Raw genomic sequence first — 14,037 nt, 5'->3', positions numbered from 1 at the left:
AAGTATTTACATTGCATGATGGAAGAGCACTGATTAGTTCATACAAATTTTCATCATTCATACAATATTGGCCAAGCATTTATCTATCACCAAGTCTCATTTTGTTTTTGCCAATATTTCATAATCAGGAACAATTGGCATTTAAATCGGCCATTTCAAACCAAATTATCACACATTTTATATTTATTATGCAAATTATAGTATATGCATAGATTTTTAACATTTAATGTCTATTTTAATAATGTTGGTATTATTTTGGCATATTTATACATCAGATATAGTGTTATGTTGAGTCATTATTTAATTATATGTATTAGTAGTTTAGTTGTTCTTTCAAAGGCATAGGCGATTATTACTCGTATCTATTTTTTGATACTTTTTCTTTTATACTGCTTTGTGTATTATTATTACAAATATAAGATTTATATTTTTCTTTATTTACTTGGACACAATCGATACGCGTAGTAGTTGCCTAGTATTGCACGAGTAGGAATGTTATAGATGTTTAAAAAGGTTATGTAGATGGAAATTGTTGTTGTGATCTTTATAAATATTAGTGAGGTGCCATTTACTGCAAACTTATGTACTTTATCGTATCTGTGACGGCTTATATAATTCACTTTGTTTCATTCTATGTTTTAGTAACATGATTTCACTGAAATACTTAACTACATAAATTAAAAAAGACAAAATATATAATTTTTCAAAGTAGTTGAGTAGTTCAGTGAAATGATCTACGCTTTTAAAAGCAACCGGTATTGTGATAGTGATGTCTACGATGCTTAATATTTATATTATTTTTTAATAATAAAAGATTAATTATAAAGTTTGTCGTAATTTCATTGTTTAACCTAACAACGTGTCGTGATGTCGCTTATTGTGTTTCAGTTTGTTCGTTGATTACAGCTATGATGTGCAAAATTACATATTTTATGCGTTAGTTTAATCCATATTCATAGTGGCGTATATTTTAAAAGAAAGTTGTTATAACAGTAGGAAAAGTAATTTAGTAGATTCGTATTTTTATAAATCAGGATATTATAGTTATTATCAGTACACTGCCTACGCATGTAATACAAATTGGGTAAGTTTATTTCACTATATTTTATGCATGATTATTTACATGTTTTCATTAGCCATGTTTCATCACGTTTGTTTCGAAGCATGTTCATTCACCGTAGTATTGTCATGCATGCGTTGCACGGTTGTGGCGTCATGTGCATGGAACACTGAACGTCTTAATTTATTAGGGCAACACATTTTCAGTTTTAAGTAGTAGAATTCGTTTATGAATGCGCACAAATCGCGAGTTCTTCAATTTGTGTGTATTTGTGAATTGAGGTTCGTAAGCTTTAAAATATTCCCCCTGGGAATGTTATGTATGTTACTTATTTCTGTCATTACAATGTTTAATATAAAATGTTGCGGAGTTAGAGGGCTTGATTTGTGTTATTTGCCTTGCAGTTTTCTTGACAGTGTTGTGTTGGTAACAGAAGTGTTAATTATCAGCTAAAGTTGATACCAAATGCCCTCATTCTGAATGGCCATTTTTACCGATATATGTGAAATCTATATTTCAGTTCAATAAAGTCATTGTTATCATGGAGGTGAAAGATTTTTGTTATGTTGTATGTTGTGTAAACGTAACGTTACTAAAAAAGTAACATCTGTAAATACACTAATCATTGTATTGCTCAATAGATTGTGAAAAATTCGCTACTTGTTCAACTTATTTGATATTTTAATGTTTTTCGTGGTCAGTATGCATCGCATCACATCTAGCAAAAGTAGTGTGCATGCTTTCATACAAAATAATTATCAATAGTAATGGTCGGTATGGCTTTCCACATTTTAATAAGTCTGTCTATCACAGTGGTTCTCTTAACCTTTAAGTCATGTGGGACCATTTTACCAAATTTCTGTCTTGTCAGGGACCACCTCATAATCGGTCAAAACCAGTTTGACTGCAAAAATCAGTTAAGTGGTTTTGACCAAGGTGAGCGAGTGCACATCGTGGACCACTTGGAATGCCTTCAGGGACCACCAGTGGTCCGCGGACCACCGGTTAAGAACCACTGGTCTATCATCAAAAGTAACATGTCGCAAACCAAATTACTGCCTCGACAAATCTAACTACGAACAAATAGCGAAATTTTCACCAAGCAAAACACAATACAGATATAGATGACCCACGCTGAACTGTCCCACCAAACTCAATGACAGGGGGGCGCTACCATCGTTCAACTATATGGTTTCCAACATGGCAAAAATCTGAACCAGCGATCCGGTATTGACGGTGGCGCCCCACTGTCAATGTCATCGACAGGACAGTCCAGTATTTTGGAACTATACAAACCTAACCGTGCTTGTGTTGACAGCGAGCAAGGCGCAGGCGCCGCCGCCGCCGCTGAAGGTGCCCCTGGAGGGTTGGTCGGGCACCTCGAGCGCGTGCTAGCGAGCGCGGGGGGCGCCCGCCGCCCCCGCCCCCTCGGCCCGCGTGGCCCCGCCCCCTCCACACGTGGCCACGCCCTCTCCACACGTGGCCACGCCCTCTCCACACGTGGCCACGCCCTCTCCACACGTGGCCCATACAGCGCACCTCGCCCCGCAAACACACCCCGCCCACGCCCTACTCTCCGTAGCCCACGCGCTCCTCGGCCCGGCCAGCGCAATCGCCAATCCGACCGCCGAAAAAACTCTCGACGTGCTCCCGATAGACGAGCTCACGATGCCCGCCGATGACGTCAGCGACCTCCGCGACGTCGTCGACGCGATCAACCGACTCTGCGACACGATGAAGACTTCACATTACGACGAGGTCAGTGACGACTTTGAGAGCGCGACCTCTGACGAGTTACTCGTTGAGGCTTCGAATATGTTAGTTTCGAATCATGCCCCCGAATCGCGATCCGTGGAAACCACGGATGCGTTCGTTTCGAACTACTTTTCGGAACTGCAGCAGGAGGAAACGTCGGATTTGTTCGTTTCCAGTTACTTTTTGGAACCGCAACCCGCGGAAACTTCGGATGTACTACTTTCCAACTACGCCTCCGAGCAGATAGAAGTTATGGACGTCGCTTCTATAGTGAGCCCCGAGGAGGTCTCGATACGGACGGTAGATCCTTCCGAGCGCTGGAGCGACTCACTCCTGTCTCTGCCTCTAGAAACTATCGCGTCTGATATTGAGCCGGCCGCCCAGTGTGAACCTATCAGTGAAATGTACTATACGGCATCCTCAGAGGTGTCGCTGCTGTCCGACGAGGCCCCTGAAAAGGTTATTCCGGACCAGGAATCTTTTGACGGGAAGGAGGAATCTAAAGATGGGAAGGAATGCGTGATCGCCGGTCACGTGGCAGCTATGAGGGAACGATTCGAAAGCATGACGCGAACGAATACGCCATGTCCGGACCTCATGAGGTCGTCTTCACCTTCTCTCGACGTCTTCAGAAACATCACGCCGTCGCCGGATCGGTTAGGATAATATTAATAGTTGGGTACTACTTGGTCGTTCAGGCTACACGGTCCAGGTCAACTTGCTGCCATGCGGCCGCTCACATTACAAAAGAGCGTTTAAACATTGCTTTGGCCTAGCAAATAATAAATCCATGTTGCATTCTGGCCTGGTCTGAAAGTCTGGCGATTCTGGTCAGCCTTTGTTAGGCGACTAGTTAGTGATCAATTTTTATAACCTCTTTAAAGTATTCAGTACTCGTATCGTGTATTTATCGGTTGCTAGTCCTCGTGTGACACCATTATAGAAACTAACGTGCCAAGAGTTTCACACTTAGAGAAACGGTTGTGATTATTTTTGTAGCTTCATCGTATTGCAATTTTGAGTGCATCCACATCGGCAACCTCGTAAATGGAAAGTCCTTCCACTTCTTCGGGTGAATATGTATATCGGCAAGTAGTGCCACTGCCAAGTCAATGAGTTTGCGGACGAGTAACTAAAAAGAATTATAATTGAACCGGATCTAGATGACTTGGCCAGTGATTGACAAATATTTCAGGTTGTGGGGTCTCATTAGGTTCGCGCTTTATGGGATTATCTTTGACTTCAAAAAAGTCTGTCTAAAAGCTATTATCTGACGTTAATAATGATCGTCAATGAGTTATATTCTGATACCTAATTAAAAATATTATTGTGCGATTCATTCGCCAATGTGGACGCACCCTAACAAGTACATATCGTGAAAGATTGTTTAGTTGTATGTAACGAGTAGTCTTTTTCGAGATCGTGATTGAAAGTAAACGAAACAATTATGAGAACTTTATTCTACGTCGTATTTAATGTGATCTTGGAAGCTCAAATTTTGTAGTTTTCTTACTAAAAAATAATTGACAAAAAAATTACTGATTTGTAACAAGTAGGTATACCTTTATATTCAGACCAAGTAGCGGGTAATGTGTTATAGCTTAGCTTTAGTCATGAAATTAATTATTTCCAGCGCCAATCAGGTACGTTATCGGCAAAGTAATTGCAAATGATTTATAAAGTGCATTCATGTTACGTTTTTAAAGTTGCCATAAATAATTTTAAGTGTAATGTTAAAATTTGTTGTATGTAAAATTACTTTTAATAGCAAAGATTTGTTTACTTTAAAATTTAATCTGTTGTGATTTTTTAACAAAATATTTAATTGGGTTATACGATTTATTCTGCGGTGATACTAGATAAATACAGTTTTTATTTATAAGCATGTTGTAATGTAATCAGTGTATGTACTTATGTGTAAGGGTTTGGTATTGTATCTTCTAACAGTCTAGTGGATAATTATTGGCATGTATTATAAACGTGTTATGTGTACAGACGAGACCTTTTATTATTGTAATTCAATATACGGCTTTATTTAACAACAAGTTTATTTCAAAACTACATCGATCTCCTATAAATATGGTATAATCTAACATGGCAAGCGGACAGACTGTAAGCTCCACTTCGTATTGTCAAGGATATGAGAGGCTACGAGAACTATTTCGTAGTTTGTGTATTGGTTAATGGTAGCGTGACATGAAAAATAAACAAGAAAACGAATAAATTCTCGCATCCCCAATGATATAATGCAATGATAACTTGTTAGGATGTCTGTCAGTGACTTCGGTAAGGTGAGAAAATAGTTTCTGAACACGTTATCATCACAAAGTCGTCAAGGAGAGAAATCAAAAGCTAACATTTATTTAGAGCATTTAATCAGTAAAGTAGTCAAAATTCTACAAGAGTAGGCAAACGTCACAACTTCACGTGGAAACGCTTAAGGAAAAATTCAAGGCAAAACATTAACTTTTCTATTATCCTTACGCACTTAACACCAGAAAAAATTTAATAACTGAGTCTACTGAAATTACGTCCGACAGTCTATGCGAGAGCTCGGTGATAGGTGTCGGTGCGGACAGGGGGCCGCCAATCCAACAACGCTTGTTGTGACCCGAGTCGCCTGCCACGCAGGGAACTGCCGGCCCCGCCTTACCTGTAGCGCGGCACCATGGGCAGCCCCACGCCCGGGAAGCCCATCATCGGCATCACGCCGCCCGGCAGCAGCATCCCTGCACACAGAGCGAGGTTACGGCGGCCCGCGCGCGCGGCGCGACAGGGGACCACCGGTCCAACACACGGCCGAGCCGTTGTGACTGCTGAACAATCGCCTGTCGCAGCCCGCCCCGCGACACGCGTCCAGTGCCGACTTATTAAGGTGCAGTAAGCGAAGGAACACAGGTAGGTAGGATAAATAATTCACATGAAAAATCACACTTTCAAAATACTCGGCGACGTGATCGCATCCGTAGTCATGCATGTTCAGTGTGATCCGAGATGGTTGCTCGTAGAATCCAATTCAGCCAACGACTATTAACTCTTCGTTACATGCACATTGTAAAGCGACAAAACTACTGTACGTAAATATAATATTAGTGTACCCACCCGTAAACCGACAAAAAGTCACATTTTATATGACACTACGAGAAAATCGAGACAGTAATAAGATAAGAGCTACTACAATAAGCAAATCCATTAAGGAATGTGAATAAAATTACCGCTCATTTCTTTCCGATCCTCCGATTGTGCGGATGGCACATCAAAATCACAGTTTAGCTCTTGACAGTGTTTTGCCTACGGACAGTCGATCAGGGCGGTGGCCCGGGTGTTAGTGGGTGTTAGGGCGTGAGTACGGACAAGCTGTTAAGTGTTACTGAGGCGCCTGGCGCGCCACTGCACTCACTGAGCTGCCGACGACTAGCGAACTAAGTGGAGAGCCGGCCACGCTCTTAAAACATAATTCATCATCCTTTATAGACAATCATATAAAAAAACTAAAGCTTATTCTTACTTTTTCGTACGGGTTTAGTGTCGTGGAAAATAGACAAACGTTTGGATCGAATTATTTATTGGAAACAAGAACACTCCATTTTCCACGCCGATATGCAACATGTCTATTCTAAGTATTACAAACACGAGTCAGTGTAAATATCAGTACTGAGAAAAAAATTAAAAATTAGAACTTAAGATCCTTAGTGTCTACTAAAACTAAAAATGCACCCATTATAATGTTATTCTTAAACCGATAAATGCAAAAAAAAAAATTAAGTCTAATACTGGAAATGTTATTTTTGTCTTTGATATAAAAATATAGATGCATACTATAAAAATGACTTTCAGTGTGTCTTAGCAGTCTCGTAATTCTGCGTTCAAACATGTAACATTTTAGTAAACTTTAGTCTTTGGCGCCGTCATACAAAATTTTCTAATCGATAAGTCTCTTGGACTTGGACCATACTGACATCAAAAATATAATACAATATTACACTTAGATACAGACAGTGTAAAAGTAATTAATGTGCAAGAGCTAAAGATAACAACATTTTTGACATAGTATACCTAATGTGTATATGCCTGACTTAAAGTATCGAAAATTACACAATAAGAGTTGTTGCTAGGCCTGACATTATTGGGGGTCACTAGATTTCATCAAAAACATTCTCAAACCTATCTTTATCGCAGTATAATCAATTAAATTTTGCTGATGTGAAATTTGACAATGCACTGGTAAAGTATACAGAAATAAATGGTATAAATGTTTCACAGCGTCACCTCAAAGTTCACAATAGCTTATTTTTATGTATGTATTGTTGTGTGTGTGTGTTTTTGCAGTGGGTATTTGTAAATAACTTAAAAATGTTAATCATAATAAATATGAGAGATGTGCAATTGTTTTTAATTCTTGCACTTGTATTATGTTTATTTTGATGCAGCATAAATGAATGTTATATCGAAAACGTAATTGTTGAATAAAAATATTTCGCCATGCCATGTCTTTGATTGTTATTACATTGGATGAAACAAACCTTGATTCTAATTAGTAGATGACAATGATATAAAATATGATTGTTATCATTTATGAGAGATTGAAGGGATCGCCAATTAATTTCTTGGCAACAAACACTATCACATGACATTTACACCAAGAAACAAATTTACATCATTAGAAAGACTACAGTGACAACCCTGGAAGTCCTGTGTATTAAACACATTTCAATAGTTCATCTTGTACTTCATTATAACTACATTCTATTACAAAATATTGGTTATGGCAGTATAATTTCATAGTATATAAAATTATGCGTTGATTTGTATATAAATACTGTTTTCCATTTGCTGAATACTAGGAATACGTGACTGTCACTTTAATCTGTGTTTACAAAATTAGTATGAAATAAAGATTGAAATTATAACCATTGATAGAGTCAAGTTGAGCCATGGGGCATAGAAGATGATAGTCTTCCCAAAATAAATGTTTAATGAAATGGAAGTACATAACTACAAAATGGAATGAATGTATATTACAAAGGTATGACAATGACAGAAGCCGAAGGAATGATTTCGTTATTAACATTATGGGTTGCATTTGCATGATCAGACTTAAAACAAAATAAGAAAGAGGAAAATGTACGATCGGTTCAAAAACCTACGTCGCGCAGTCTGTAGACTGTCATTACACACGAACCCCCATAGTAATAAAAAGTTACACCCTATTTGAACTGTTTTAAAGTAACATTTCCTTTAAACGTCACTTTAAAACAGGGTTCAATGGTGTAACTTTTTATTAGTAAAGCTTCAACCACACCAACGTGTGCTCATCGCCATCGCCGGCGCGATCATAGGCCAATGACAGGTCGCGCAAACCCATGACAGTCCGCACGACCTGTCTTTGGCCTATGATCGCGATCTGCACGCGTTGTTGTGGTTGAAGCTGGAGGAAAAGTAAAAAAGAAAACAAAAACGAAACGCATCAGAAAGTAACCGCCACGTATCTTTCTCAACCATTCACAAATACCCACCGCTAGCGGTAGTGCGCGTGTGTGTGTGTGTGCGCGTGCGTGTAGTAGTACTGACCGGGCTGCAGCGGGCGCATGAGGTTGAACTGCGGCATGACGGGCAGCACGCCCATGACGGGCGGCATGGACACCGGCACGCCGACGCGAAGCTGCGGCTGCGGCAGGACGCCAACGACTTGTGGGAGCAGCGGCCGCCGCATCGCTTGCGTGCGCGCCGCCGCCACCGCCGCGTTCATATGCGCCGCCACCTGACGCGAGAACAACTGCACACCTCACACCGCGCTCGCAATTCAACACCAGAAGGCTTATGCCTGTTTTCACCATCAATTCCTAATTTTTAAGGCTTATTCCACTATTCCCCATTGACAATCCCCGTCAACGGGGTACAGTGGCGGCGTAGCATGGGTTGGCACCCGGGGCGATCACCTGTCATAAGTCCTAAAGCACCCCCTGGTACCCCCCAGGATTTTGGGGTTACCTACCGATTCGAAGATTGAAAGACAATCGCACTCGTATGCTTGCCGTGCAGATGCGCTAGGTAGTGAGTACTAATCTGCGCGACTTGTGTCGTCACCCCCTGATGCTTGGCACCCGGGGCGGACCGCCCCCACCGCCCCCCCCTTACGCCGCTACTGAACGGGGATTAATTGGAGCTTATAATGTTAAAAATAAAATCCTATAATAACGGGGAATAGTGAACAAAAAGTTCACTAATCCGCGTTGACGGGGATTGTCAACGGGAAATAGTGGAATAAGCCAATTTTAATAGACCCCTATGGTGACACAATACAGGCATTTTGTATTCATAGGAGTCACTTAAAATTAGGGATTGATGGTGAAAACGGGCATTGTGTTTACATCAAACGTTTTCACTAGTGACTGCGTAAAAAAGATCCCAGCAGATACTTTCAAGAAATAACATCTTCATAGATTATATTGACGCGATCACTAGTGACAACGTTTGATGCAATCAAACGTCGTCACTAGTGACTGCGTAAAAAAATGACATTCAATGTATGACGGATTGTACAGCGGCCCTAGCGGACTACTTTCAAGAACTAAAATCTTAATAGATTTTTTGACGCGCTCACTAGTAACGTTTGATGTAAACTCCCACTAAGCCCTTAGAACTGACACGAATCAGCCGAGACGCAGTTACAAATGTGACAGTTACAAAGGTTCTTTTTCTCACTGGGCACTCGAGGCACGAGCTTAGATGCCCGCGATCGCCGGGCCATAACACCGTATGTGATCGGTGAAGTTATTTTTTAAATGCCCGACTGAAGGCAGTTGTATGCAGTTGATTGTTCCATGAATCGGTTTCTATAGATCTAATTTCTAAATTAAGCTGTCACGTTTGTAACTGTCTTGGCTCCTGCTCTCCTTTGACTCGATGCAGTGCTTATGATATTGTGTATCGCTGTTGATCATCCCGTTATAAACGAGCAATAGATTGATCCGAAAACACGGATGGCGGAAACCAGACTAGCACTGCATCGAGTCGAAAGAAGATCTAAGCTGACTTGAGGCAGTTCTGATTTGGTATCGAAACACTAAATATACAAAAACATAAAAATATTATTGCAAAATCTTGTGCAATCTTGTGTGTACTTGGTACTAGTTGCAAAACTACAACTTTTACTTTTTCTTAGTAAATATTAATGGAAGACGGACGATCACCAATCTGTGTGATTAGGTTAGTTCTAAAAATATTTCCATTGAAAATTCATCAATGCAATCGGATGCGGTAGATATGACGCAAATAACCAACGATCTGCGTCAGAATAGTTCAAACTAGCAAGCACTCAACATTTTTCATTGGCATAGAAAGTTCGCAAGTACTAAAATACGTCTGTGCAAACAATAAAAATACCTATTTCAAAGATTTCTATTCTAGCTGGGACTTTACTATTTGCCAGTATCATGCCCGTTTTCACCATCAATCCCTAATTTTTAAGCGACCCCTATGTAAACAAAATTCCTGTTATTTGTTACTACAGGGATCACTTAAAAATTAGGGATTGATGGTGAAAACGGGCACTAATGTCTTAAACAAAGAAACCATTTCTTTATTTTTATAACCAAATTAAAATTGATTGATTTAGCAGAAACACGCCCGTATGCTGCTTGCTAAGTGAAGCAGCAAATCGAACGCACAGCGTTGAATAGAGCTCTGTGATTGGTATATGTGTCACCCTGTTGTGCGGCCACTCGCACTGTGGATGTGTGAATTCGGGCGATAGTATGTTTAGATAATTTTAACGAATAGTCAACGTGTGATCTATGGCAAATAGATAACAGATATACATGTCACCGTAAAATTGTGAATTCGGTCAGATTATAATCTGACGTAGTTAAATTACAATCTAACCTAACCTAACCCACTGTTAGTTTACAATCTAACGCATTATATTATAAACTGACAGAGTTCACAATTTCACGTTGACATACATACTGAAATGCAGATAGATTTATTGGAGTCATTCGAAACCCAAAATTGCATAGTAAAATTAGAAATAATTTTATTTTCTACTCGAATCCTGTATGGAGTGATAAGGCTTAGAGCACTTTATTATTGAGATAAGGATGTATTGTTGTTGTATGATGTATTTGTCAGGCTGATAGATAAAAAAGATAATGCCAAGCATCATAAGGGCATGATAAGCCATCTTGTCGATCGGATCGATGTCTTTAGATCTGCAGCATGACATCAAGGTTCCTCAGACGAGAAAAGCAACAATTTTAAGGCGTGATGTGATTTTGGAGAAAAAAATTCACTTTCAATTATTTTAACTACTATGGTCTATTGATATGGTAGTTATGGGTTCAAAATCCCCAGAGGCATGGCTAATGTTTAAGTTAGTGTGATTAGCATGAGCAATTATGCTAATCACGTGTTATTATTTGCGACATAGCGTCATCATGGTCATTTATTTTAGTATGTTATTCTGTTATCTAGTAGACACAAGTACAAGTTGTCTAGTTAAATAGAACAATCGTTAAAAATATCTTTTATTGCCTAACCAGTCGACGAAATAGAGGCTCATCATCCATCTTTGCCATTAAATAAAGAAGCGTACGCATGGCCTCGCACTCTATGTACCGACGACCTGGTAATGGTCACGGTAAGCACTTGGAAGCGAGCATGAACCCGTCATTGTGGAAATCCATATGGGTGGCCTTTGTCCAGCATTGCACGACAGGTTGTAACAAACATGATGTCACCAACAAACAGGACCAAACATGCCATCAAGAAACAGGTTGAAACATGTCTGCAACGGACGTGATAGTACATACCTCAGCCTGGCTAGTGCTAGGAGTGATGAGCGAGGGCTGCGGTTGGGGCATAGGCGCGGGCGCGTCGGGCTTCGGCCGCGGCCGGTACTTGCCGTGCCTCGCGCGTATCTCCTCTAAAGACACATCCTCCGGTGGATGGATTATCTTAGACCCCGCCCCGGTCGCTGTGACGAGGGGGCAAGAGTTTGCAGCGGGCGGTTTCACCTCACCATTCTCTTTTGGGTCCGAACTACTTGATGTTGAGGTAGTAGGTGGTGCGCTTATTGTAGCATTACTGTTGAAGGAAACAGTGTTGTGGTAAATGAGAAGAGTAATAAATTCACATTACAATGAGACAATTTCAGTGCAATAGTTCATTTACATGTGACCGTTTCTCAAATTCAATTACATTCTCAAGGACACCTGACCCGCAGTAGACTATGAGCCATTATGGAGAAGTCCATTTACAGACTAAATGGTTACAAAGACATCAGATTCTTACCTATATGCAGGGAAAGTAGGTTTATTAGGTTGTGATGTAGGTATACTGGCTGCTGGGAACAGTGGTCGCATACCTGGCATCATCATTCTGAAAATTAAAAATTATATTGATTAAGACTAATCTAATAAAACACGTAAAATACAATACATACCTACATGCATTAAATGTTTCGAATTGAATACCTAAAAAAATTAATTTAATCTTAATTACCTTGGTGCCTGCATAAATGGAGGCATCATGGGGTTCATTTGCATGTGCCCTGGATACATCCCCGGAGGGACTGGGCCCATGGGTGTTGGCAATATACCCTGTGATACTCCTGAAGGTCCAGGTCCCAACTGTCAAATAATGAATTAGTTCGTACTAGTTCCTATAGAAATACAATGTGCATAATATTGACTTTAGACACAATAATTTACCAATGCAGGTGTTGCCTTTTTCTTGGCTGCGGGTTCATCGTCGTCACTATCCGAGCCTTTGCCGCCACCTAAACAAATATCAGAGTGTAAATTACAGAAAATAATACAAATCGATTACACGTTGAAGTACGATCGCTATCACACTAAAAGGTAAACATTATCGATACATATACTACAGGGTTGAATAGAAAAATGTGCTTAAATTTCCAAATATAAATAACATCAACACAGTAACTAAACATCCATTTACACCTAAAACTAACCATTCAAAAAAATAAAAATATGGTTTTGTACATACAGTTTGTTCCAAAAATCAATAGTCGAACCACAGAAATAAGTTTGTATACCTGATTTTTGCTTCTCATGTTCTCTTATATCTTCAGGTGGAATACCTTCCATACCATAGATTTCTATTTCTATATTTGACCTATTTGGTAATGAATTTGGTACTTTGTCTATTGCTTCTTTATGTACCTGAAATCAGATGGAAAAAATTAGTAAACCGCCCAGGATGAGCTCATTTGACTAATTAATAACAAGCTGAAGTTATTTACATAAAAACTGTTAGGTATGATGTGGTGTTAACAGAATAAGTCGCGCCAAAATTATGTACAACGCAAGTTAAAAGGGGAGACGGTACTGGTGATGGTGGGCGGGTGGGCGCTTGCCAAGTTTGTCTCGAGGGCTGACGTACCTGCATGCAGTGTATTGACAATCCGGGGCCAGTGTACAACTTCTTGTGGCATATGTGACATTTAAAATGTTTCGCTTTCTGGTGTTGAATTAAAATCTTTTCATCGTCAAATTCCCTGTTACAATACCTGAGAGACACGCTAAGGAAATCATATACAATTTACATACGCAAATACAATTTCAACGATTGACCTAAATATGAAGGTCACGCTAAATTTGTAATCAAGTTAGTTTATTGGAAAAGGATACCAGCACCAAGGTTTCGATGCCTTCTTCTTCTTACGGCCCATTTTATGTCGATCTAAACACTAAATAAACTAACACGAATTTATCACAAAGCACTTAAAACCTATTTTACGTCAATAAAAATTAGTTTATCACAGATTTACAATTAAAATTACAACGAATTATTTGCCGTTAGCGATACAAATCGAAGAAAGCAACCCAAAATGGCGCCGACGACAATCAAGAAACGAATCGACCACGCCACAAATCTGCCATTTTGCAATGCAGCATTTTTGTTGTTTATGGTATTACCAGAGATAAAAAAGGCTAACCGGTTTTTTTTTAAAACCGTAAACGATTCAGAACCAGCCGCCTTAGGCCTAATTCACACGAGAGCTTATTTAACGTCCGTTAAAAAAGCGTTCAAATAGAACATATGCATACCCAAGTACGTGTTCACACGTCGGCGCTTTTAAAACGCGACGCTTTTTTATCGAGCAGTGTTGCATTTTCAACGCAGAGCGTTGGGAATAGGCTTGGGTATGCATATTATGTTCTATTTGAACGCTTTTTTAACGGACGTTAAAAAAGCTC

The 14,037-nt window shown here is 39.8% G+C and overlaps 2 protein-coding genes across 5 annotated transcripts in view; one reads left to right on the top strand and one right to left on the bottom strand.

Annotated features, from left to right (window-relative positions):
* The window catches only part of LOC114354868 (verprolin), a 29,440-nt gene extending 26,938 nt beyond the window's left edge, over positions 1 to 2,502 (top strand). For all 3 annotated transcript variants that reach the window (XM_028307446.1, XM_028307444.1, XM_028307445.1), the window contains exon 8: positions 2,379 to 2,502. In XM_028307446.1, coding sequence (XP_028163247.1) covers positions 2,379 to 2,455 — 77 coding nt within the window. In that variant the 3' untranslated portion in view covers positions 2,456 to 2,502. The remainder of the gene's footprint in view (positions 1 to 2,378) is intronic.
* Positions 2,503 to 5,173: 2,671 nt separating this feature from the next.
* On the bottom strand, positions 5,174 to 13,718 carry BuGZ (Bub3 interacting GLEBS and Zinc finger domain protein). Of its 2 annotated transcripts, none has more exons than XM_028307449.1 (9): positions 13,468 to 13,718; positions 13,220 to 13,346; positions 12,873 to 12,999; positions 12,526 to 12,593; positions 12,317 to 12,444; positions 12,107 to 12,193; positions 11,626 to 11,899; positions 8,387 to 8,591; positions 5,174 to 5,544 (listed from the first exon to the last, which is right to left on the bottom strand). In XM_028307449.1, the coding sequence occupies exons 1-9, from the start codon at positions 13,506 to 13,508 to the stop codon at positions 5,465 to 5,467; spliced, it is 1,137 nt and encodes a 378-aa protein (XP_028163250.1). In that variant the 5' UTR covers positions 13,509 to 13,718; the 3' UTR covers positions 5,174 to 5,464. The 2 variants fall into 2 exon arrangements, with proteins under 2 accessions (XP_028163250.1, XP_028163252.1); XM_028307451.1 differs by having other exon boundaries at positions 8,387 to 8,576.
* Positions 13,719 to 14,037: the final 319 nt, after the last annotated feature.

The sequence above is a fragment of the Ostrinia furnacalis genome, unplaced genomic scaffold, assembly GCF_004193835.3.
Source record: "Ostrinia furnacalis isolate ACB-3 unplaced genomic scaffold, ASM419383v2 OfSCF2237, whole genome shotgun sequence".
NCBI classification, from domain to species: domain Eukaryota; kingdom Metazoa; phylum Arthropoda; class Insecta; order Lepidoptera; family Crambidae; genus Ostrinia; species Ostrinia furnacalis.
Note: the sequence above shows the minus strand (reverse complement) of the source record. Positions and strands in the feature narration are given on the sequence as shown.

Excerpts from the sequence above, each read along its gene's own strand:
- BuGZ (XM_028307449.1), bottom strand. The coding sequence starts at position 13,508 with ATGGGCCGTAAGAAGAAGAAGGCATCGAAACCTTGGTGCTG. Across the intron at positions 13,000-13,219 it reads TGTCAATACACTGCATGCAG|GTACATAAAGAAGCAATAGA; the intron begins GTACGTCAGCCC and ends ATCTGATTTCAG. Across the intron at positions 12,194-12,316 it reads CCATTTATGCAGGCACCAAG|AATGATGATGCCAGGTATGC; the intron begins GTAATTAAGATT and ends TTTAATTTTCAG.